At 33.7% G+C, this 23,384-nt stretch overlaps 2 protein-coding genes across 6 annotated transcripts in view; one reads left to right on the top strand and one right to left on the bottom strand.

Annotated features, from left to right (window-relative positions):
• The window catches only part of LOC138323311 (bifunctional heparan sulfate N-deacetylase/N-sulfotransferase 3-like), a 46,948-nt gene extending 32,803 nt beyond the window's left edge, over positions 1–14,145 (top strand). Inside the window, exons 7-13 of the mRNA XM_069267830.1 lie at positions 1,220–1,402; positions 1,818–1,914; positions 3,796–3,919; positions 5,074–5,248; positions 6,003–6,173; positions 6,706–6,815; positions 7,496–14,145. Of these exons, the coding sequence (XP_069123931.1) occupies positions 1,220–1,402; positions 1,818–1,914; positions 3,796–3,919; positions 5,074–5,248; positions 6,003–6,173; positions 6,706–6,815; positions 7,496–7,712 (1,077 nt within the window). The 3' untranslated portion in view covers positions 7,713–14,145. The remainder of the gene's footprint in view (positions 1–1,219; positions 1,403–1,817; positions 1,915–3,795; positions 3,920–5,073; positions 5,249–6,002; positions 6,174–6,705; positions 6,816–7,495) is intronic.
• A 4,747-nt stretch (positions 14,146–18,892) lies between these two features.
• LOC138323313 (long-chain-fatty-acid--CoA ligase 5-like) overlaps positions 18,893–23,384 on the bottom strand; it is a 42,577-nt gene continuing 38,085 nt past the window's right edge. For all 5 annotated transcript variants that reach the window (XM_069267833.1, XM_069267836.1, XM_069267835.1 and 2 more), the window contains 4 exons: positions 22,814–22,957; positions 21,342–21,446; positions 20,567–20,638; positions 18,893–20,117 (listed from right to left, as the gene is read on the bottom strand). In XM_069267833.1, coding sequence (XP_069123934.1) covers positions 19,980–20,117; positions 20,567–20,638; positions 21,342–21,446; positions 22,814–22,957 — 459 coding nt within the window. In that variant the 3' untranslated portion in view covers positions 18,893–19,979. The remainder of the gene's footprint in view (positions 20,118–20,566; positions 20,639–21,341; positions 21,447–22,813; positions 22,958–23,384) is intronic.

Genomic DNA, 23,384 nt, shown 5'->3' with positions numbered 1-23,384 from the left:
ATGTCCTAGAGTTTGGCATGGAATGTAACCAAAATCAGCCACAAACATCCTTGGGGGAAGGGGAACAGTACTTGTATAAATTTTGGCTCTGATCACCCAGTGGGCAGGAGGGGCGGGGCCCAATAGGGAAAATAGAGGTAAATCCTTTAAATCGCACTAGTCATAGAGTTGTGAATGGAATGTACCCAAATTTGGCCACAAACATCCTTGGAGGAAGGGGAACAGAACTTGTATAAATTTTGGCTCTGGCCCCCCCGGGGGCAGGAGGGGCGGGGCCCAATAGGGGAAATAGAAGGTAAATCCTTTAAATCGCTACTAGTCATAGAGTTCTGAATGGAATGTAACCAAATTTGGCCACAAACATCCTTGGGGGAAGGGGAACAGAACTTGTATAAATTTTGGCTCTGGCCCCCCCGGGGGCAGGAGGGGCGGGGCCCAATAGGGGAAATAGAGGTAAATCCTTTAAATCGCTACTAGTCATAGAGTTCTGAATGGAATGTAACCAAATTTGGCCACAAACATCCTTGGGGGAAGGGGAACAGAACTTGTATAAATTTTGGCTCTGGCCCCCCGGGGGCTGGAGGGGCGGGGCCCAATAGGGGAAATAGAGGTAAATCCTTTAAATCGCTACTAGTCACAGAGTTCCGCATGGAATGTAACCAAATTTGGCCAGAAACATCCTTGGGAGAATAAGAACTGAGTTTGTATAAATTTTGGCTCTGGTCCCGGGGGGCAGGAGGGGCGAGGCCCAATAGGGGAAATAGAAGGTAAATTCTTTAAATCGCTACTAGTCATAGAGTTCTGTATGGATTGTAACCAAATTTGGCCACAAACATCCTTGGGGGAAGGGGAACAGAACTTGTATAAGTTTTGGCTCTGGCCCCCCAGGGGCAGGACGGGTGGGGCCCAATAGGGGAAATAGAGGTAAATCCTATAAATCGCTACTTGTCCTAGAGTTTTGCTTGGATTGTGACCAAATTTGGCCACAAACATCCTTGGGGGAAGGGGAACAGAACTTGTATAAATTTTGGCTCTGACCCCCTGGGGGCAGGAGGGGTGGGGCCTAATAGGGGATTTAGAGGTTAATATTAAAATTCCTTCAGAAAAGAAACAATGAACCTGTATTCAGAACATTACTTGGCATTACAAACCAGGTGAGCGATACAGGCCCTCTGGGCCTCTTGTATATCACATTTGTTTACTTTTCTCTCGTCTTCAGATAAACATCTACATGACACATTTGGGGAACTATGCCAATGACCGACTGGCTTTGTACACATTTGAGAGTGTCATCAAGTTTGTACAGTGCTGGACCAATCTACAACTAAAGCAGGTGCCCCCGTTAGAGCTTGGTATTAAGTACTTTGAGATGTTCCCTGAGGAGAGGGACCCTCTCTGGCAGGTAAGACTCACCCTCCTTGTAGTTTCTAGACTTTCCTCAAAGAGAGGAACCGATTATCTGGTGTATACTTCTTAATAAATTCTTTGATTTTACAAAATGCATGCAGATACTGTCTCCGGATAGATATTGGCTATGAAAAACGGTTTAGTTGCTTCAACCAAGTGAGATAATCTAGTAATTTATAACTTTTATCATTAAGATTAAACGTTAATTGAAGATTAAGCATGATCATCTGTCTTTGTTCTCCATATAGGTGTAGGTAACAAAATATTTATTTGTTATTTGTCTTACATAGTACATTACTGACTATACTATGACAGTTATGTCTACTGTGGTTGTTCTTCTGTATCAATTCAGATGAAAAGAAATGAAAAAAGCATCAGAGAAAATTGTTACTGATGTGTTTGATTTTCAGAATCCCTGCTTATACAAGCGCCATCTTGCCATTTGGTCGACTAACAAGAGCTGTGATAGACTGCCTAAATTCCTGGTCATCGGCCCACAAAAAACAGGTGATTCATTCTAGGTCAAATAATAGGCTTCAAATAAAGTAAAAATGTATTTAATTGATATACTAATGGAAACCCTAGCTCACAACTACTGACAATGAACAAATTTAATGTGAAAACCATATAGATTTCAAAATGTTCTGTACCTAGGTCAAGTAGCTGGTTTTCTTTATACATTGTTACTTCAACTTTCTCAAAAAGATATTTGTTGAACCTCTTTTGCAGATGAGCATGACTTTCCAGGTCATCATATGTTATTGATATTAGTCTATTTACGTGGAAATTCAAATTTGTATTCACTACAGCTCTCTATACATTGTTGTGGTCAGTAAGATTTTATATTTCTGTATGATTTGATCCACAGCTCTGTATACATTGTTGTGGTCAGTAAGATTTTATATTTCTGTATGATTTGATCCACAGCTCTGTATACATTGTTGTGGTCAGTAAGATTTTATATTTCTGTATGATTTGATCCACAGCTCTGTATACATTGTTGTGGTCAGTAAGATTTTATATTTCTGTATGATTTGATCCACAGCTCTGTATACATTGTTGTGGTCAGTAAGATTTTATATTTCTGTATGATTTGATCCACAGCTCTGTATACATTGTTGTGGTCAGTAAGATTTTATATTTCTGTATGATTTGATCCACAGGCACTACAGCTCTGTATACATTGTTGTGGTCAGTAAGATTTTATATTTCTGTATGATTTGATCCACAGGCACTACAGCTCTGTATACATTGTTGTGGTCAGTAAGATTTTATATTTCTGTATGATTTGATCCACAGTGCTGTATACATTGTTGTGGTCAGTAAGATTTTATATTTCTGTATGATTTGATCCACAGCTCTGTATACATTGTGTGGTCAGTAAGATTTTATTTCTGTGATTTGATCACAGGCTACTACATGATTTTATATTCTGTATGATTGATCCACAGTTTCTGTTGTGGTCAGTAAGATTTTATATTTCTTATGATTTGATCCACAGCTACAGCTCTGTATACATTGTTGTGGTCAGTAAGATTTTATATTTTCTGTATGATTTGATCCACAGCATACACTCTGTATACATTGTTTGTAGTGGTCATAAGATTTTATATTTCTGTATGATTTGATCCACAGCTCTGTATACATTGTTGTGGTCAGTAAGATTTTATATTTCTGTATGATTTGATCCACAGGCACTACAGCTCTGTATACATTGTTGTGGTCAGTAAGATTTTATATTTCTGTATGATTTGATCCACAGGCACTACAGCTCTGTATACATTGTTGTGGTCAATAAGATTTTATATTTCTATATGATTTGATCCACAGCTCTGTATACATTGTTGTGGTCAATAAGATTTTATATTTCTGTATGATTTGATCCACAGGCACTACAGCTCTGTATACATTGTTGTGGTCAGTAAGATTTTATATTTCTGTATGATTTGATCCACAGCTCTGTATACATTGTTGTGGTCAATAAGATTTTATATTTCTGTATGATTTGATCCACAGCTCTGTATACATTGTTGTGGTCAGTAAGATTTTATATTTCTGTATGATTTGATCCACAGGCACGACAGCTCTGTATACATTGTTGTGGTCAGTAAGATTTTATATTTCTGTATGATTTGATCCACAGCTCTGTATACATTGTTGTGGTCAGTAAGATTTTATATTTCTGTATGATTTGATCCACAGGCACTACAGCTCTGTATACATTGTTGTGGTCAGTAAGATTTTATATTTCTGTATGATTTGATCCACAGCTCTGTATACATTGTTGTGGTCAGTAAGATTTTATATTTCTGTATGATTTGATCCACAGCTCTGTATACATTGTTGTGGTCAGTAAGATTTTATATTTCTGTATGATTTGATCCACAGGCACGACAGCTCTGTATACATTCCTGTCCCTTCACCCAGCCATCCTCAGTAACTATAACAGTCCCGATACATTCGAGGAAGTCCAGTTCTTTAACGGCAATAACTACTACAAGGGAATTGACTGGTAAGTGTTGCTACAACTTTCCATATTCGACCCAATAAATGCCCAGGGCGTTTACAAAATTGAAAAAGTGAAAAGGTGCTTAATAAGATGAAATTATTGCAAACCTATAGTTTTGTGTAGTCTTCAGGTCTTTATTTATATTGAAATTGAAGGCCTCAAAAAGGGGAAGGGGCGCTTATAGGGACATTGGCCCTTATTGGGTCGAATACGGTAGTATCATTATCCTTGTAACTTCGTTCTCTATTTGTGACTTCTGAACTAGGTCTAATGTGAAGATTTTTCTGCAAGATTTTTCGAAATGTATAATGATTTTGCCATAAAAAAATTAGTGCATCATACTGGAAAGATTTTGAAAATGATTGGGCATTAATTTTAGCACCTGCCTGGTCATATGCTTTTTGGACAGATTCTTATATGTATTTGAAAGAATATAGAGACGTAGATAGCTGTCTCCATGGATTCTGGTTTCCTTGTCTATATAGTTAGAACTGTACTTCCATTTTGGCCAGTCGCATCAGAAAATGTTTATTGAAAATTGGTTTTTAACTGTTATATAAGTTTCAGTGAGGCTAATTCGTTACATAACCACGAAGCAAAATATGACATAAATGTATTGTTCTACATTCCTTATGACAAAAAATAGTGACAAATTCCACAACATTGTTAAGTATTTTGATTAATACCATTTAAATTCCAAATTGTTGATCAATTAAGCAGGTACAACATGTACGCTGTACCCTTACCTGAGTCAACGTCAAGCATGTTAAACAAATACAATACATAACCACTGAGGAGTTGATGAAATTATTTTTAGACAAGAACATGCATCTTATAATGTGAACACAACTGTAAGAGCGTTTTGAGTAGTTCTAGACAAAAAATTCTCTACTACACAGTCAAGGGTCAGGGTTCGGCATACAAGGCTATGTGTAATGGCGATTGAACATTTCACATACATTTAACTACAGTGGGCTTTTCTGACATATCACAGTTAAACCCACTGATCTAATTTCCATAAGAACAGGTTTGTTTCTGAAATATGTGCAAGTTTTAATGTACTCTTAGACCGAATTGTCCCTTTAACATCCAAATAATGTTATAAAAAGGTTTCAGTGTGTACTGATATTCATATCCTTTCTGATTTGATTTTCCAGGTACATGGAGTTCTTTCCGATCCCACCAAATGCCACATCTGATTTCCTGTTTGAAAAAAGTGCCACCTATTTTGACAATGAGCTTGTGCCAATGAGAGCTCATGGTCTTATTCCTAAAGCCAAACTCATATGTATACTAATTCATCCAGCCAAACGAGCCTACTCATGGTACCAGGTGAGGTTCATACCATAGCTAATATAGTTACCTGGTACCTCTTCTTAGATACCTGAATTTAGCTGACTACAGCTGGGGCTGGGTTGTTTTTTGATTGTGCCATATAAAAACAATAATAAAGTCTAAAGGGTACCTTTTGTGGATATTTAGTCGACTTTTGAAAGTGTTAAGGGTTGGGCTTCAACTACAGAATCTGGTACAGGAGTTCCACATGTCCACCATTTAATAATACATTTGTTTTGTTCTGTACCTTAAAAGTTTCATACTTACTATTCTCTCTAGTTCAAGTTGATGACATGGTAAAACTCTTGTCCTTGTCAAGTTAATCAATAGTATATCATCAGGTATATATTTTCGATGTGTATGACCATTAGCTTGTGTTAAGTGAATAGAAGTTCTATCAGAACATGTCATATATAGAAAAGTGAATATATGTGAAGAAATTATGCTACCTTAATTTGTTTGGTTCTTATGCAGAGGTGGGGTCAGAAAAAATATTGATGTTATATTAACTGTTCAATGTGGATTTGATATAATGCCCTCTCCATAAAATGCAGATAAGGTGTGAGTGGATGTGACATCAATGTTACCTATTTGCATTTTTGTGTCCCATTTACATTTCATATGGAGACAGGGGCATTATGTTTTTAAATACATACATCCCTAGTTTGTATAACTGAATAAATAGTATATACAAATTACATAAGTCTAGTAAGTGAACTTACAATAAGATGTAATCTGTTAAACTTTCCAGCACATACGTTCCCATAATGATCCCACCGCTCTTAACTATACTTTCCTGGAGGTTGTCACGGCGGATGATTCAGCCCCTCGGAAACTCAAAGACCTCAAAAACCGATGTTTATTACCTGGCATATATGTCCAACACCTGTCCAGATGGTTGGACTATTTTCCAGCTCGTCAGGTAAGTCCGATACTACCTAGTGATTTTGATAAACTGTACATTTGGCAATGGTTCTATTTCACTACCATTACCCAGTTAACATCCTGTCCTGAGTAAATACTGGTTATAAAGTATCCTTTCAGAAGACTTGATAGCATCCATGTACAGAAAAGCATGGCTATAACAAACCTCTGGGGACCAACAAATTCACTTTGCTATAGGCATAATTTGTTATGCATACATTACAAACATCATAGGTACTGTTAAGGGGAATGAGATTGACTACGTTATAACCATGAATTCGTTGTGAGCATGTTCGTTATAAATGTGCTTTTCTGTAGTAATTTAAAATAGAAATAAATGTCATTAGGATGTAGCTGTTTAATAACTGAACTTGAATTATTTCAAAACATCACCTTTATTTTGAGAAGTTTTTTCAACCCAAACTACTGAAAACATAAGTACTGCGCCCCTGTCTTTGGTAAATGTCTTGAAAAGAACATTTAATATAAAGAGATGTGTTTAGAAGAACACGCTTTATAATTTTTTCCAGTTATTTATTATTGATGGTGAATGGCTGAAGAGTCACCCTGTAGCTGTGATGCACAACGTCCAAAGATTTCTACATATCGAGCCTCATTATAATTACAGTCAGCTCATTAGGTAAGTCTATCTCTACCAGTTATGCTGAAATACTTAAAGATGCTCAACCGCCGACATAGCATAAATGATATTCATCATTTGAACAATAATTGGTGTTTACTCGTGTATATATATGTCTAATTAACACAAAAAAATAATACAAAATAATTTATTTTGCCTTTGGTGCATGTGCAATCAGTACTTTATTCCATATAGGATATAGTGACAAGGAATTTTTTCGGAATGCAATTAATTATTTTTCATATTTTTAACTTGAAGTAAAATTAGAAGCTTAAACTTTTCAATGGTGGTAATGGTGTAAAGTAAGTGACTTTTTTAAGTAGATACAGACGCATTGTTGATGATATATAGATAAATAGATCGATTAAGCTAACTAGCCATTCAGTTTCGTTAAGCTGGATGAGAGGCCGGAGCGTAGCATCCAGTACCAATTTACCTGTGGATTTGGCGACTGTACCCGAGTCTATAAATAACATGGCTACAGTACACTCATTCAATACATCAATACAAGTCAGCGGTAGAGCGGTAGGGATTTATATACACGCGTCGTTCTCAGTTGGGGTAGCACGGCTGTAAAGGTCAGGCAAATAGATATAATTTATTCAGAAAAACAAAATATCAATCAAATAACACTACTTATGAATTCTAATTTTACACAATTTTATCATTGTATTTTTTAGGTTTGATCCAAAGAAAGGATTTTACTGCCAGATCTTATCAGAAGACAAAAATAAGTGTTTAGGGAGAGGAAAAGGAAGACTTTATCCAAACATGAATAAAGAAGTCACTGACTATCTAAGACAATACTACCGCAAGCACAATGTTGCGTTATCCAAGTTTCTGAAGAAGAATCAGTACCGTATACCGGACTGGCTTGAGGAGGAGTTGAGCCACTGATACCAAATTTATTAGGATGATAACAAATCCTGTAGATGTCTCAGTAAATTATTCTCATGCTCAAACTGTTGCCTAAATTAGGTATTAATTGTTATGTCCAGAATAATGGCGCCATATTCTCAGATAGGTTTAGTTATGCTGTTTATTTTGTGAAAATTTTTAATTTAAACTGCTTTGATTTTATTTTCATGCTGGAAGTCAAGTAAATAGACAACCACTGGAGTAGAATTTGTATTGTTTTGTAGAAATTAATTGTGTATAATCAATACTCTGCTGCCATATAGCATTATCATACTATACTCTGCCTTCCAAAAGTTCTGTTACATCTGTTTTATTGTTGTGAGAACACAGGATGGGTTAGGTTTAGGAGGCCTTGCCTGAATTGATTATTTTTATGCCCCACCATGAAATTAGAAATAAGAAAGGGGTATATATAGCGTAATCCACCTCCAGACCGAACCCATCCTCTGGCATCTTTATCTTGCCTTTATATATGGAGGCTGAGATCTTAACAGATATTTCTAGTCTTTTGTAAATTGAATGTTGAACGAATAGGTTAATGAAAATCACATATCCAAAAATATACAATTGTAACAGAACTTTTGGAGGGGTTACTGCAGCAGATTTAGAAATTTGATCAGACTCATTAATTATTGCTGTGTTTTTAGTAAACTGATATTTTCATCATAGTTGATAGATAGTGGATATCTACCAGGCCCTTTGATCTATTGTTTTCACTCCCCAAAATCAGATCTCACTTGTGGAAATGAATGGATAACTAAAATGTCCATTGTGTATGTTTAGACCTTTCAGATTTCTGAGAAAAACAAATTTGATTTTTGAATCTAAAGTAAACTTTATTCCCATGATTTATCCATCTGTAAATTACATAGCTGTTTTAGAATTTTAAAGAATCACGTCTCATTTGCTTTGGTGCTGGGTAACTTGCAATTGTTGCATAATACTAGAACAATGTATTTTCTTACTTTGCCGATGTATGGCAGGTGGCAATTGTGTTTTATGTTTTTGTAATACGGGTATAATGCTATTGTTAATATGTTATGAACAATGAAGATTAATCTCCTCTTTGTACACAAATATTTGCTTATGCTCTTTGATTTGCTCTGTAGCTAGCGTCCAAGACAATCTTGTCACATAGCCAAGCCATTGAACAGTGCTATTAGCTTTCATAGTGAGACAGCAAGCCCGTTGTACCGGTGGTGTTCTCATTTACATGATGACAAACATATAATATTCTGAATACCAAATCTTGTATATACCAAATATTTTATTATCTAGACCAAATCTTCAAATATCTTGGCGATGTCAGTCGGCTATACCAAATTTGAAATGTCAAATCTTGTAATGGCTAGAGTACAGTTTTCATTTCAGAATATTGGAAACTGACAACACGCCTTCTCTCTAAAGTTCTTGTAATAGCTAAAAAACCAAATTAAGTCCAAAATCAATTTTAACATGAAATTCATATTTTCGTTCTGCATTTGATAGATCTAGGTTTTAGGGAAGCTCATCCTCAATACTCCAGTGATTCCAATTACTTATGATCTCTACACCCCTGGACTATCTCATAGTGAAATTGAAGGCAGCTCAGCGGAAAAACATTTGACCAATCACAGGCAGGCAAAGATTTGCTTTGAAGACTACAGAGAGAGCAGCGCCTAACATCAAATCCATACAGTCAACCACAGTGTACCGTTATACAACTCCTTTGATGTACATCAAATGACTAAATTACTTGTTTTATTCTGTTGCCTTCAGTTTTACTATGAGATAGTTCAGGGGTGTAGAGATCGTAAGTGATCGGAACCCCTAGATTATCGAGGATGAGGTAAGCTTATAGGCTGCGAAAATGGGGGAGAGGAAGCTTTTCAACGAATTGCGACAGTCATGCTTCTTGGTTAAATACTGGCAAAACCATTTTGATACCAAGTCTTGTAATATCTAACATGTTGGATATCAATACTCAGTACACTACTAAACTCTCTAGAATTGCCCTACACCTCTCAGCTGTGAGTTTGAAAACCTCTCGGGATAAGTACTAGGTTATGACCATGTGTACTCCAATTTTCCCTCACCATGGCACATCCTTAACTCATTCACCACTGAAATTTCGTGATGGACTGTTCCAGTTCTTGATTTAGGATAGTCTAAATGTGTCTTTAGGGGTGGATGGGTAAAATGACGCTGGCTGTTAATAGGATGTTTAACATAATTTACCAAACTAATCCTTAATTAGCAACACCTCCTTCAGCTTCTGCTTTATACCTAATCATTTGAGGAGTAGTAGATGAAGTGATCGTGTTTTAGTATGTTGTTATACTTCAGGCCATGATATACTGTACTCAGGAGGTGTGACAGTGTGCTGTTTAGTGGCTTTATTTATTAGCCTAGTGAGAGGTCTGCTTATCACTATAGATCATGATTACAATAATGACTGTTTAATTTGTCATGAAGTTGACAAAAAATCCCAGAAAACCTATCTACTATGTAGATATTTCATGTGTATAGATGTGTATTTTTAATATATCTCAAAACCATCATTTGGTATGGTAGAGGGGAGATAACTCCATTTGAAAACTGTGAATGACATTTTGTGAGAAAGATGTATTAAAATGAATTTTTATATTCAAATACTGATGATCGTTGTTTGACACTAGGATAGTAATTAGGAGAATAGAAATAATTATGGAAACGACTCCTGTAGTTCGATTTTAGATAAGATAAACCAGATATAATTAATACAAGCATTGAAATAAGTCACTGAGGTTCTATTGTACTTTCAATTTTTGAAAGATAATTTTCTGTATCTCAATATTTACAGTAAATTACTGTCTGAATTACAGTAATGTTTTTAACCAATCTTTTGTTGTCATTTGCAATAATTAAAAGTGATGGTTGTCTGTCATTGCTGTCTTGCTAGGTTTTTGTAAATAAATTCATGACAATTGATATACATTTTATACATATCAAAACGAAAAAAAAAAATAGCTTTTGGATTTCTGTAATATTGTTTACCTTTTTTTTTCCACAAAATATGTCTAGATGTAAATTAAATTTTAACATTAAGTTTTAATATTTTTTTAATACAAGTTCAATTTTAAAGTATTGATCATATCCTAAGCATGGCCATCGAATTGATTGAATACAGATTTTTATGTTGACTTGCCCATACTGTGTATGTGTGTACATGTGGAACCCTTTATCAGAGTCAATTGAGTTTGTTTTAAGTGTAGACAAGCAGTTTATGTTTAACTGTGGCATTACGTTGATTATTTCTGGCGAAAACATAATGTATTAAATAAATAACACTGTACAACAGAGTAATACGTTGAAGTTAGGGTATCGAAATAATCCTATATTCTGGGCACTTACAGTTATTTTTATAGGTATGGGATGGGACTGTACTGCATCATTTATTGATATATTTCTCTGGATGAAAACTACAATTGGGAAAATAATGACTTTGATACACAGGTTGTAATACTTTGGGTATAGAAATAATCATTATATGGTTTAGGTACTTAGTATAATTTTTATAGGTATGGGACTGTACTGCATTATTGGGAGGGAATGGCATTATCGTACATATTGGAGACAATTGTTTTTAAGTATACAATAGCGCTTGGTTACAAGGAGTAAGACTGATTTATTGATGGCGCTTAACGTCCTTGTTCTGGTTATAAATGGAACACTGAAGGAGGACTACATTTGGAAAAATAATGATTTTGATATACAGGTTGTATTTTAAATTATGCTTGACATTGTTTTATTTTTGTATTGTAGAACCCATCATGTGACATGTCACATGACCACCAATGGTTGTGATATTTCAAAGTGTCATAGCATATGCTTACTACCCTAAATTATAATGTGTCTCTTGGGGCTATTTTTTCATTCAGATTGTTATTTAAATGGATAGAATTGGACTGTAGAGGAATATGTTGAATATCCTCCGTGTTGATATAAACTTGTGTGTGTGTCAGTGTACATGTCTATCTATGTAGGAATTACCTGTTGTAAGGTAGTAGTTATTTATGTAATGTAAGTGGTGTGGCAGCACTCGTGTTACGGATGTCGGTTACATTATACAATGTATATATATCATTGCTACCAAATTGTATTTATGAATGTTATACCAAAAATTAGAAACTAGAATCACACGTCTGATATTTGATATCATCATGTCTATTGAATAGTACATTTTAATTCCCTACAGAAACTACCAGTGATTTTCTGTTTACTTTGTGGTTAGATGTTATTTTTATTATTTTATGATCATCTTTTTCCCCCTCAAATTATAAAATATATGATTGCATTATTAAAATAAAGTTTTCAACCGATTGATGGAATTTCTAAACATGTTCTAATGAAATTATCTTTTTATTGCTTGTAAGTAAATGATATCAAGCATGAAAAACGCCATGGTATCCGAGCCTAAACTTTTCAAAGGAGATAATCTTGCCATTAGCAAATGGAAGTATACAATGTGTTATATTAATACATTGTTTCATGAAGTGTAAACAAGATATTGTATGTGGAATTTAGCAATGCCTAAATTTTGTTTGTTAATGGATGTAGACATTGTAGTCAGTTGTTAATAATACTTCTGATATTTCTTTTTCAATTTTCCTCTCTCTGATGCATATTTCTAAGAATTTCCTTGTGAAAATTTCCCATTTTTTGTGTGGCAAACAACTGATACTTAGACAAAGGTTGTATCAGTGACAAAATTGAGATACCTGTCATGCATGCCCGGTGCACGAGTGAAAGTGTTTAAAAATTGTTGTACTGAATCACTATATTTTACCATTTAAAGATGCTATACCTCTGACAAATGGTATTTTTGCTCTTTCAAAAACAGGACAAATACCATAAGTATTTTTCTTCGGTTACGAAAGTTACTGTTTTTTTGCTATAACCATCATTGAGAAGTTTGAGCTTCTGAACTTAATGATGAAAATATTAAAAATAATTTATCGGGTCCCAAAAAACCCATGGCACTATGTCCTATATGGAATGAAAAATAAATTATTTTATATTTCATTTTGTGTTAAGTAGGCATATTATTATAAACATGTTTAAACATCAATTATGGTACAAATCATTAGTATCATTGATGCTTTGTCAGTGGTGGAGTATGTTTAAATTAACATCCCGGTATGTTGGGTGAAGAGACTCTCAAAACACTTCAGTATTATCATGGAACACTTTCACTCATGCCATTGTCAAAATGGACAAAGTATAAACATATCAATTCCCTTTTATTGTATAATTAATTGATGGTGTCTTTGTATTAGCAATAGGAACACTTACCTGTGGTATACACTCGAGTAGATCATCAGATTGAGGTAGATTCTGTTATTTCGTATTTTCATATTAAAGGTTATCCCCATACAGATAGGTACTGATTGTAACGTCACATGTTTTAGATGTGAGATTTACTCACAAAATAATGACGTTTTAATTGATACTTTTTACAAGGGAGACAACTTGTAAATTTGACGGAAAAGATATATTTAGTAGTCTAGCAGTCGTTGATGTATAGGTAAAAATACTCATTATTCTACGTTACCTAAGTAAGGCCAGTGTTTGTTAACACATCGTGGGGACCAATGTGTTATAGAAGTTCCCATAAAGCATTGTTTTCATTCTCATTTAATAGTCTGTAGCAATATACATTACTGGTGGGAAAGGTGCCTTCTCACCATCTATCATTTGTTTAGTTTGCATTTATGTTCCAAGGGTTTTGTATAATATGAAATGTTTGCCGGTGCCATCATCATGGTTTGGAGCTTTCAACATTTTTGTGGTCTTTGTAACAATGAACACAATAATGTAACAAATTGGTGTAACTCTATATATTTGTGGTTCCATAGTAACCATGGAAACAAAACTGTCTACACAATGAATATTTCATGTTATACTGTAATTAATCCTCAGCTGCTTATTAGTGTTATCAGACTACAAATAACTCAACAAATCATCACCAAAGATTTACATATTAAAAACTAAAATTTAAAGTGTAAATTGTACAAACAGTTCTTGTTATTGAAGTGATAAAGTTTTCTATATACATGTATATGGTGAACATGAAAAACTCTTGGAATAATTTCACCAAAAATGTTAAGTTTAAGAATTATAAAATAAGATTTCTAAATTTAATGTTTACACATACCAGATATTGTTTGTTGTACGTAGATTGTGTATCCAATAAGTTATAAAAAAAATCTGCCAATGTTTGATGATATAACTCAGTATTTAGGTGAGGCTGGCCGTTCTGTATATAGTTGGTAATTTTATAGACAGCTAACCATTTTAAGTTGTTCATTTTATGTTGAAATTGCATGCCAAAATTGTTTTACATTTTATATGATGTACAAGTAAAAACAAAATAAAAATAATGAAAATATCATTCAATCTCGTTTGTTATTTAAAAGAAGAATATCATCAGATACTAGACATATTTGAACAGTACCCTGTAGTGATGTGGTGCATGTACCACACACAAAAATAAGATGATGATTACCAATATTTTGACTATAATTCATCTGCTACCTGCTGAAAACTATTTACCTAATATTGCATCCCTAGGCCTCTTAGTCATAAAGCTCCAAAAGGGATTGACTGTATTTGATCTCTGTAGCTTTGTGTATAACCAATAGAAACAAAGGCGAGCAACACTCTGGGTCCAGGATTAACCTTCTCCATGGTGATAACTCGGCAAAATACCAGGTCTCTAGGCTAAGCCTGTTCGGGAAAAGTTGCTGCTGGGCATTAGATGTCGTGCTATGGCATAAAGCTCGATTTTCCTTTGAGAAGATGATCTGCATTTGATATTATTGTTTATCACGTGTGATAGTGCAGAATAATTACTAACGAAGAATGTTTTGTTTCTTGCTTCTTTTTGCCCATCAATCTCAATTTGCTTGCAAATTTTCATGGGATAGAATGTGGTTCAAAGGTAAACAAGGACATAGTCATTCAGATCCCCCGCCAATGGAGATATCAAAGCTGAAGTAAGTTTGATTGTGGAGACTTATGTGTATGGAAAAAAAACAGGAAAAAAGAAGTGGAGCTAAAGAAAGATGGAGTATAATTCAAGTAGAGCGGGGCTGCAATTGTTGAATCAGGTATACAGCCTTGACATTTATATTAGACTATATACACAAAGATGGGTGGAGTTTTGCAAAGTAACATTTACCATTTACCACGATATTTTCAGCAATGTTTCCATGGTAACGGAAAAAGTGCAAAAAATGAAAACCTAAAAATAGCAAAAGGTACTACTAGACCATAAAAAGAAAGTGTCTATGAAGTTTCGTGGAAATATCTCTGCTTGTTTTAGAGTTATGCTCCGGAAATGAACCTGCTACAAAAAATATGATATTTTCAGCAATGATTCTATGGTTACAGAAAAAAGCACAAAAAGTGAAAACCTAAAAATAGCAAAAGGCACTACTAGACCATAAGAACAATGTGTCTATGAAGTTTCATGGAAATATCTCTGCTAATTTTAGAGTTGTGCTCCAGAAACGATTCTTACACAAAAATCTGCCATTTTCAGCAATGTTTCCATGGTTACAGAAAAAAGTACAAAAAGTGAAAACCTTAAAATAGCAAAAGGCACTATTAGATCATAAGAACAATGTGTCTATGGAGTTCCGTGCATAAATCTCAACCGGTTTTCCAGTTATGCTGCGGAAACGAACCTGGTACCAAAATATGATATTTTCAGCAATGTTTTCATGGTTACGGAAAAAGTGCAAAAAATGAAAACCTAAAAATAGCAAAAGGCACTACTAGACCATAAGAACAATGTGTCTATGAAGTTTCATGGAAATATCTCTGCTGGTTTTAGAGTTGTGCTCCGGAAACTATTCTTACACAAAAATCTGCCATTTTCAGCAATGTTTCCATAGTTACAGAAAAAAGTACACAAAGTGAAAACCTAAAAATAGCAAAAGGCACTACTAGACCATAAGAACAATGTGTCTATGAAGTTTCATGGAAATATCTCTGCTGGTTTTAGAGTTGTGCTCCGGAAACTATTCTTACACAAAAATCTGCCATTTACAGCAATGTTTCCAAGGTTACAGAAAAAAGTACACAAAGTGAAAACCATAAAATAGCAAAAGGCACTACTAGACCATAAGACCAATGTGTCTATGAAGTTTCGTGGAAATATCTCTTCTGGTTTTAGAGTTATGATCCGGAAACGAACCTGGTACAAAAATTTGATATTTTCAGCAATGTTTCCATGTTTACGGAAAAAATGAAAAAAAATGAAAACCTAAAAACAGCAAAAGGCACTACTAGACCATAAGACTAATGTGTGTATGAAGTTTCGTGGAAATATCTTTACTTGTTTTAGAGTTATGCTCCGGAAACCATTCGTACGGACGGACAGACGGAAGGAACGCAACTTCGTTGGGTGGGGGATAAAAAGCCGGATAATTTACTGTGTGTATGAATAATTGTACAGTGAAACCGGTCTTAGAAGATTGTCTCTTCAAACTTCTTAATGATGTTAAAAGGTAGAGGAAACTTGTGTAAGCAGTCTTACATACCCAATGTCGTTTTGTCACATACTTAACAAGCTTTGGTTGCTAGAAGAAAAGACAATATCTTACCCGGGTTGAGTGGAGTGTGTTTTCAAGACGGTTCACATGCACTAGACAATTCTGTGATATCATCAGGATATGTGCTTTAACTACAGCATATAGTTAACATCATCAATTTTGATACTTAACAATGTTACTTTGATTATGAAAATTAAAATGCCTCCGTAAACATTGTTCCTTGAAATGCAAGAAAAGTAATCAAATATGGGTGTTTCTACTGGATATATCAACCCTTGTGTAAGAATTTGACTAGGCAAATATCTAGTTTTTACACTCGGTTTGAGATATCCCTGTCTAAATGCTATTGTCTTTTTCTCTCAACCACACCAATCTGCTAGCCTGTTTAAAGTGAATTATCTAACTACCGGTATACCTTTTGAGTACATCGAAAATGTATGTAGAAAAATCAATAAAGCAACTGACGCTAACACTTTTTTTTTTTTTTATTTAGCATTTCTGTTTGGAAGAAAACCGATGGAAAGTGTAGCAACAAAAATTAAATGTTTTTCCTTAGGAAAACATCAATAAATATAAATTATTGAAATGAGGACTTTTAATTCTATTTTACATTATATTTGAATTTTTGAGCATATTATTATTTTAATTCTTTAATAATAAACCTATGACTGTGATCCAATCCAAGTCATAAATCAGAAAACAATTAAAACCAAACACAAACTAACACAGTTTTATATACAGCAATTACGGGAGTAAATGAAGAATAGATTTCTGTAGGAGATTTCAACTAAACCACAGATCTTACAAGCACTTGACCGACATCATGGTCTTTGTATTAGTTTAAAAAAAATGACATGCATTTACAATGTAAAAGGCATTCGTTGTGAAATGTATGAAGAAAAAGGCATCATAGACACCATTAGATTCTAACTATAAATACCAATTTTTGGTATAAAATGTAATAATCATGCCTTTATAAGAAGGAAATTATGAAAAAAGTCTACCACACTCAAAGGGTTTGGTTCTGTGAAGGAAGCATCAACTTATATATTATTGGAACGTGGAGAAAAGATGTGCGATAGTGGTGATTACGATATGATCCTTATTGTATTGTCCAGTTAGGACAGACAGACATGTGTAACAGCAGTAACTGTACAAGTGTAACAACATTACAAATCTGTATAATGGTCCTACTCTTCTTTGTTCCTTTTTATGGCAAACATATCAGGTTAAAAGTTTTTAAAATTTAAAGATTTTAAAGAAAAGTAATGAGCATAATGTATAATGTATCCAGCCTTTGAAGCATACACTAAGGCAGAAAAGCCTCAAGTATCATTTCCTTAGACCAGTGAAATTCCCATAGAAGTCTCCACTACAATCTTGATTAAACGTTGATGATTAGTGAATGAGTGACAAATATTAAATGTTGAATAGAATCAGAATTGTTATTGTATGTATTTGTGCCTGTAAGGAATGATTACCTATAACTTCATCCAGCTGTAGTATACAGTTGGAATGTTATATTTCTCTGATTAACGCCACACACAGTCAAACTTCCATTAAACACACATTTTGATACAACACAACGCTAACTTGTAAATCAATCCATTTTAGTTTGACTGAATTATTAAGACTTATTTCAAACTGTAATGTTCCCCAATTGAAAGGTATTCACCAAACAACTTTGAAAGGAAAAAGCTTTCATAGGACCAATTATTGATTTTTATTAAAGGATTTTTTAAAAAGTTATTGTATTTTGTAACAATATCTCTACAAAAATATCATAATGTTGCAGCTAATATCGCATATTGACTTCATTAAAAACAATGTTTTTATCAGCTGCGTTAAAAACAAAATGAGTTTTGATTAGCACTAAAACAATGATATCTGATGTAAATATATATATCACTTGGTGAGTATTAGCATGGGAGTTCATCACATTATAAACAAACCACTAATAATGTATTTACAGCATGGTCAGCAGCTGTAACTGTAAACTATACAGATTCTTCTATGTTATGTAATTCATTGTAGTTACTTAGCACTAGTAATGTTTTATAAAGTTTAATAGTATCAGTAAATTAAATGTCATTCATTATTTATATAGTGTTAGTAATGTAAAACATTGTTTACATAGTAATGTAATACATTGTTTACATAGTAATGTAATACATTGTTTACATAGTAATGTAATACATTGTGTATTTAGTAATGTAATACATTGTTAACATAGTAATGTAATACATTGTTTATGTAGTAATGTAATACATTGTTTACATAGTAATGTAATACATTGTTTATGTAGTAATGTAATACATTGTTTACATAGTAATGTAATACATTGTTTACATAGTAATGTAATACATTGTTTACATAGTAATGTAATACATTGTTTACATAGTAATGTAATATATTGTTTATGTAGTAATGTAATACATTGTTTACATAGTAATGTAATACATTGTTTACATGGTAATGAAATACATTGTTTACATAATAATGTAATACATTACTTACATAGTAATGTAATATATTGTTTATGTAGTAATGTAATGCATTGTTTACATAGTAATGTAATACACTGTTTACATAGTACCAGTATTGTAAAACAATGTAATACATTTGTCAATAATGTAATACATTGTTTATATATACAAGATAGTAAAGTCATGTAATACATTGTTTACATAGTAGTGGACCAGTTTTGCAAAACACTACACAGTATTACAATTTAATACATTGTATTATATCGCCTCAGTATGTAAATTACAGTAACACCACTAGGTGCCCTATCGATATGTATGGTACAGTTATATTCTGCCTAATGTTTACCACAACAATTCACACAAGTATAACACTCATTCCAGCTGTCTTCAGAACATTATAACTTACCACTAGCCATCTATCATACAACAAAGTCTACACAATTTCGCTTCACAATTCACTCTCTGACACATGTTAGTTTGCAGGTGAAGGAAAGAATCAATGCCTATCTGTAATTACTACTTCATTTCATACATTTTCGCTATCACACTTATCTACCAACACTTTGATTCCAGTAAATATATCTAGGCACATGTACTTTTTTTCTGAAACATATTCAGTATGGAACTGAGATATAAAACAAGTGAAATAACCCTTCTTTAGTTAAATGCAATGTTTTTTTTGTTCATGGCGAAGGGGTGGCCCCAAGTTTAATTTTTATGTCAAAGAACAAAGTCAATATGGAATTTTGATTGATATTTCATTAATGGAGCATCAAAATAATAAATGATGTATTCAGATGGCATGTAAAAACCAGCAGGATATTTAGTTATCTATTATGTACAATCTTGATTATAAACAAGTCAGTATAGGAAAAACACAAGTATTTCTAGTAAGTCCGTTTTCTTTGTTCCAAGAACAGCATACCTCGGTTATCAAACAGTGTTAAGTAAGGAAATAATTTTTTTCAAAGTCTGTTTGAGAAATATTGATCAGAAGTAACCTTGTGTAAAACATAATCCCCATCAACTGTCGGTGTGAATGTGTTTTCCAGTGTTGAATATTGAGATAACTCCCGTTTAAATGTGACTCCCCAGGATGATCCCAATCCCATCTCCTTGGTTGTATAATACAGACACACACTGCTTTACACAACCTATATCAGCACGGCACAGAGAAATCCTCACGTTAACTTGCTGTACATTTCTTCAATCTCACTTTTAAAGTACACCTTCAGTTCATTACGCTTTGCTTTAAATGTTGGTGTTAAGAGTCCATTTTCGACGGAGAAAAGCTCTGGGAACACATGTATATCTTTAACCTGTGAACAGAAAATGGTCATTTTTATCAGTTATATGTTTAAACATGGAAATATCATACTGGTAAGCCCTAGTTTGAACAACTTTATAGTAAAACCTGATTTTAAGAAAATGAAAATAGTTAATTCTGTGAAATAATCATAGATGATTTTATAACCCTTCAACAGCTGTTTATATCCAATCATCATGTAGATCATTTTCCCCACTTCTTACAATATAAAGTGTTTTTATAGACAAGCATTTCCCTTTGGCATTTCCCAATCAACATTTCAAGTACAGCACACCACACAGCACATAACAATTATCATTAAGCATAAAGCATTTAGCAATTATCATTAAGCATGTTGTAGCGCTTTCCATAATATGTGTATAAGCCCTATAGTATCATGACTTATGGAATTGATCCTTCAAAGAATTTTTTTACATTTTTCAACCACATCATGTGGCTTACCTGTTCAAATGAATGTAGGCCAGATTGTTTACCAACAGCTGTTATGTCATCTAAGATGGCTTTCTTCACTTTCTGCAACAGAAGGTCAAAATGTATGAAATATCAATCTTTAAGAAAACATTAATGTGACAAAGGCACTTATTAAATGAAACAGCAATGATTTGAACATATACACACGTACAACATTTTTATAAGCATATTAAAGTCAGAAAATGTATACATGTCAAAAATAGATTTTGCTTATTTGCATAGGCTATTTTCCAGAAGGTGGTGGCTGTTGTAAAGCATGGTTTCTCCAACCCATCTTGATCTACAGGTATGTTACGTTAACAAATAAACATATTTGCCTCAATTAAATGTTAAAGTCAATGATAACACTGAAAAAATAATCTACGATTGCAGTGTTGAATATCTTTGCCGATTCAAGCGATAAAAGAACAAGCCATACTGTCACATAATGTGTGACCATGCTGATTTCCAGTAAAAGCTAAGAACATTGAAATTCCTTGCCAAACCGAAAAATACAAGAATTTATTTTTAGATTTTTCTAGATTTTAGTATTTGAATGAGCAAAGTTTGTGTAAATAATGAACCAAACACATGAAGTTGAAATACAAGATTCAGGCCCGCATAATTTATGCAAATAACCAAATTATTTGAATAATCGCTATGCGAATAGCTAGAGTCCTCTGTAACTGAATTAATCGAATAACCATTATACAAATATCAACAGTGTTACAATTTTCGTTCCACTGTAATGAGAAATGATACTAACAGGGTCCTTAGCCAGCTCCTGTAGAGTCCCTGACACACCGAGTTTGCTCTTGGCATACTGTGGGAATGTATCTGGGTCTGGTACCACTACACCTACTAAGGACGACTGAAACAGAGGCAACATCATTGGTAAAAAGTTGTGGTGAATCAAGAAAAGTTAATATGTATCAAGATGTGTGAATATAAATTGAGGATCTTACATGAGTGGCTATGCGATATGAAATTTATCAAACGAGTTCAATAGTTTGATATGCTACGAGCCTTTAGGCGAGTGGCATATTAAATTATTTAATGAGTTTGATAAGTTTAATATCACATAGTCACGAGTGTAAGAATCTATTTATTACATAACTTTTATTACTGTAAACGTGGAAATTTTCGTCGATGGTTAATTTCGCAATTTCCGTTAGTAAACTATATGCCTGGGCTTATTTTTGTGATCTAATGACATTCGCGTACCATATAAAAAAAGTTAGTTTCCTCCCTTCACCTTAGATTCTGAGTATTTCTTTCAGGCGGTGTACTGTATGAATGTATGAAAATCTTAATGCATATCATTATATCATACAGTTCAAGGCACCATTAACTAATGTCAATATTCCTTTAATCTGACGAATTTGATCTGTGTTTTTATGCATACCTGCTGTATAGAGACCTGTGAACAAGTTAACTGGACGCAGGACAGGCTGTCGGTCTTTTGTTTTCTTATGGCATGTTTAAGATTTACGTTTGACGTGGAAGGTGTAATTATCAGTATTTTATTCAAAAAATTAAAGGTATTGTCCGTATATATATGTTGTTTATTTAGCAATACAAGTCATTGTATATCGGGCGAGATAAAGCCTAGATTACAAAAACAATTCTTTTATAAATCGAAACACTTACACGCCAAATGGATAAATTGGTCTTTCAAAGGTAAAATTTGTTCCTATTTGTCATTAATTAAGTGCTTGATTAAAAATAAAACAAAGGTGTTACTTATCTGCCTTCATGATTACATTTTATCGTAAAATTTTCAAAACATTACACGTGGGGGAAATTTTCGCATCGAGCGAACTTCATGTAATTAGCGTAAATTTCCATGTTTACAGTAATAGAAATTATAAGTAAAACTTTAAATTTTGTTTATAAAATATATAAAACAGTAGAAATCGACTCAGATTTGACGTTTCCATCTACTGAAACAATAATGTGATGTCATATATTATGACATCAAAGCTGTGACGTCAAAATAGTGTTATTACACATGTGTCTTACGATATTTATGACATGGCCATATGACATGGCAGGACGGGCCAGTCATGTGATAAAGAAAAGTATGTCAGTATCAAAATATCACAAAATTGGGATCATCCAGATTTATCTTATAACCCTGAAAGTCTTTATGTTAATGAAGAATGATAAATACCACAAAGGAAAATAATCAGAATGCCTCTGTCCATGAAGAATGATATTATAAGAAAAGAGAATTACCTTAAGGCTGTCTCCGTGGACAAACATCTGTGCCACCATCGTACTGCGTACATACACATTCTCTATCTTCTCTGGGGCGATGTATTCACCTTGTGCTAGCTTGAAGATGTGTTTTTTTCTGTCAATAATTTTCAGTGTACCATTCTGAAAACAAAAAAAAATTGTGTTGAAGCGTGTAACTTTCTATCAATAACATTGCAGTTAATAGATGGCGGGAAACTAGAAACAAATATTATTCTGTAAATCATCTCTGAATAACACAAAGGAACACAACAGGACATGGGTAATAATATCTTCATGTTACGACATAACCAAGTAGAAAGTTGAGAGCAGTATCTCTCATTAAAGTTATAAACCATGATTGTTAATCAGAACCAGGCATGTTTCATCAACCATACTTCTAGTTATCATGATTCCATTTTTACAATTTCCTATATAGTAAGATGTAATAAGGAAAACAAGAGGCCCAAGGGCCTTAACGGTCATCAGACTTCCTTGGCAAAAGTCATATAGGAAATTAATTAGATATGGTGTCATGGTAGATTTGGGATCAACCAGAGATGTAACAAGA

The sequence above is a fragment of the Argopecten irradians genome, chromosome 5 (assembly GCF_041381155.1).
Source record: "Argopecten irradians isolate NY chromosome 5, Ai_NY, whole genome shotgun sequence".
NCBI lineage: Eukaryota > Metazoa > Mollusca > Bivalvia > Pectinida > Pectinidae > Argopecten > Argopecten irradians.
Note: the sequence above shows the minus strand (reverse complement) of the source record. Positions and strands in the feature narration are given on the sequence as shown.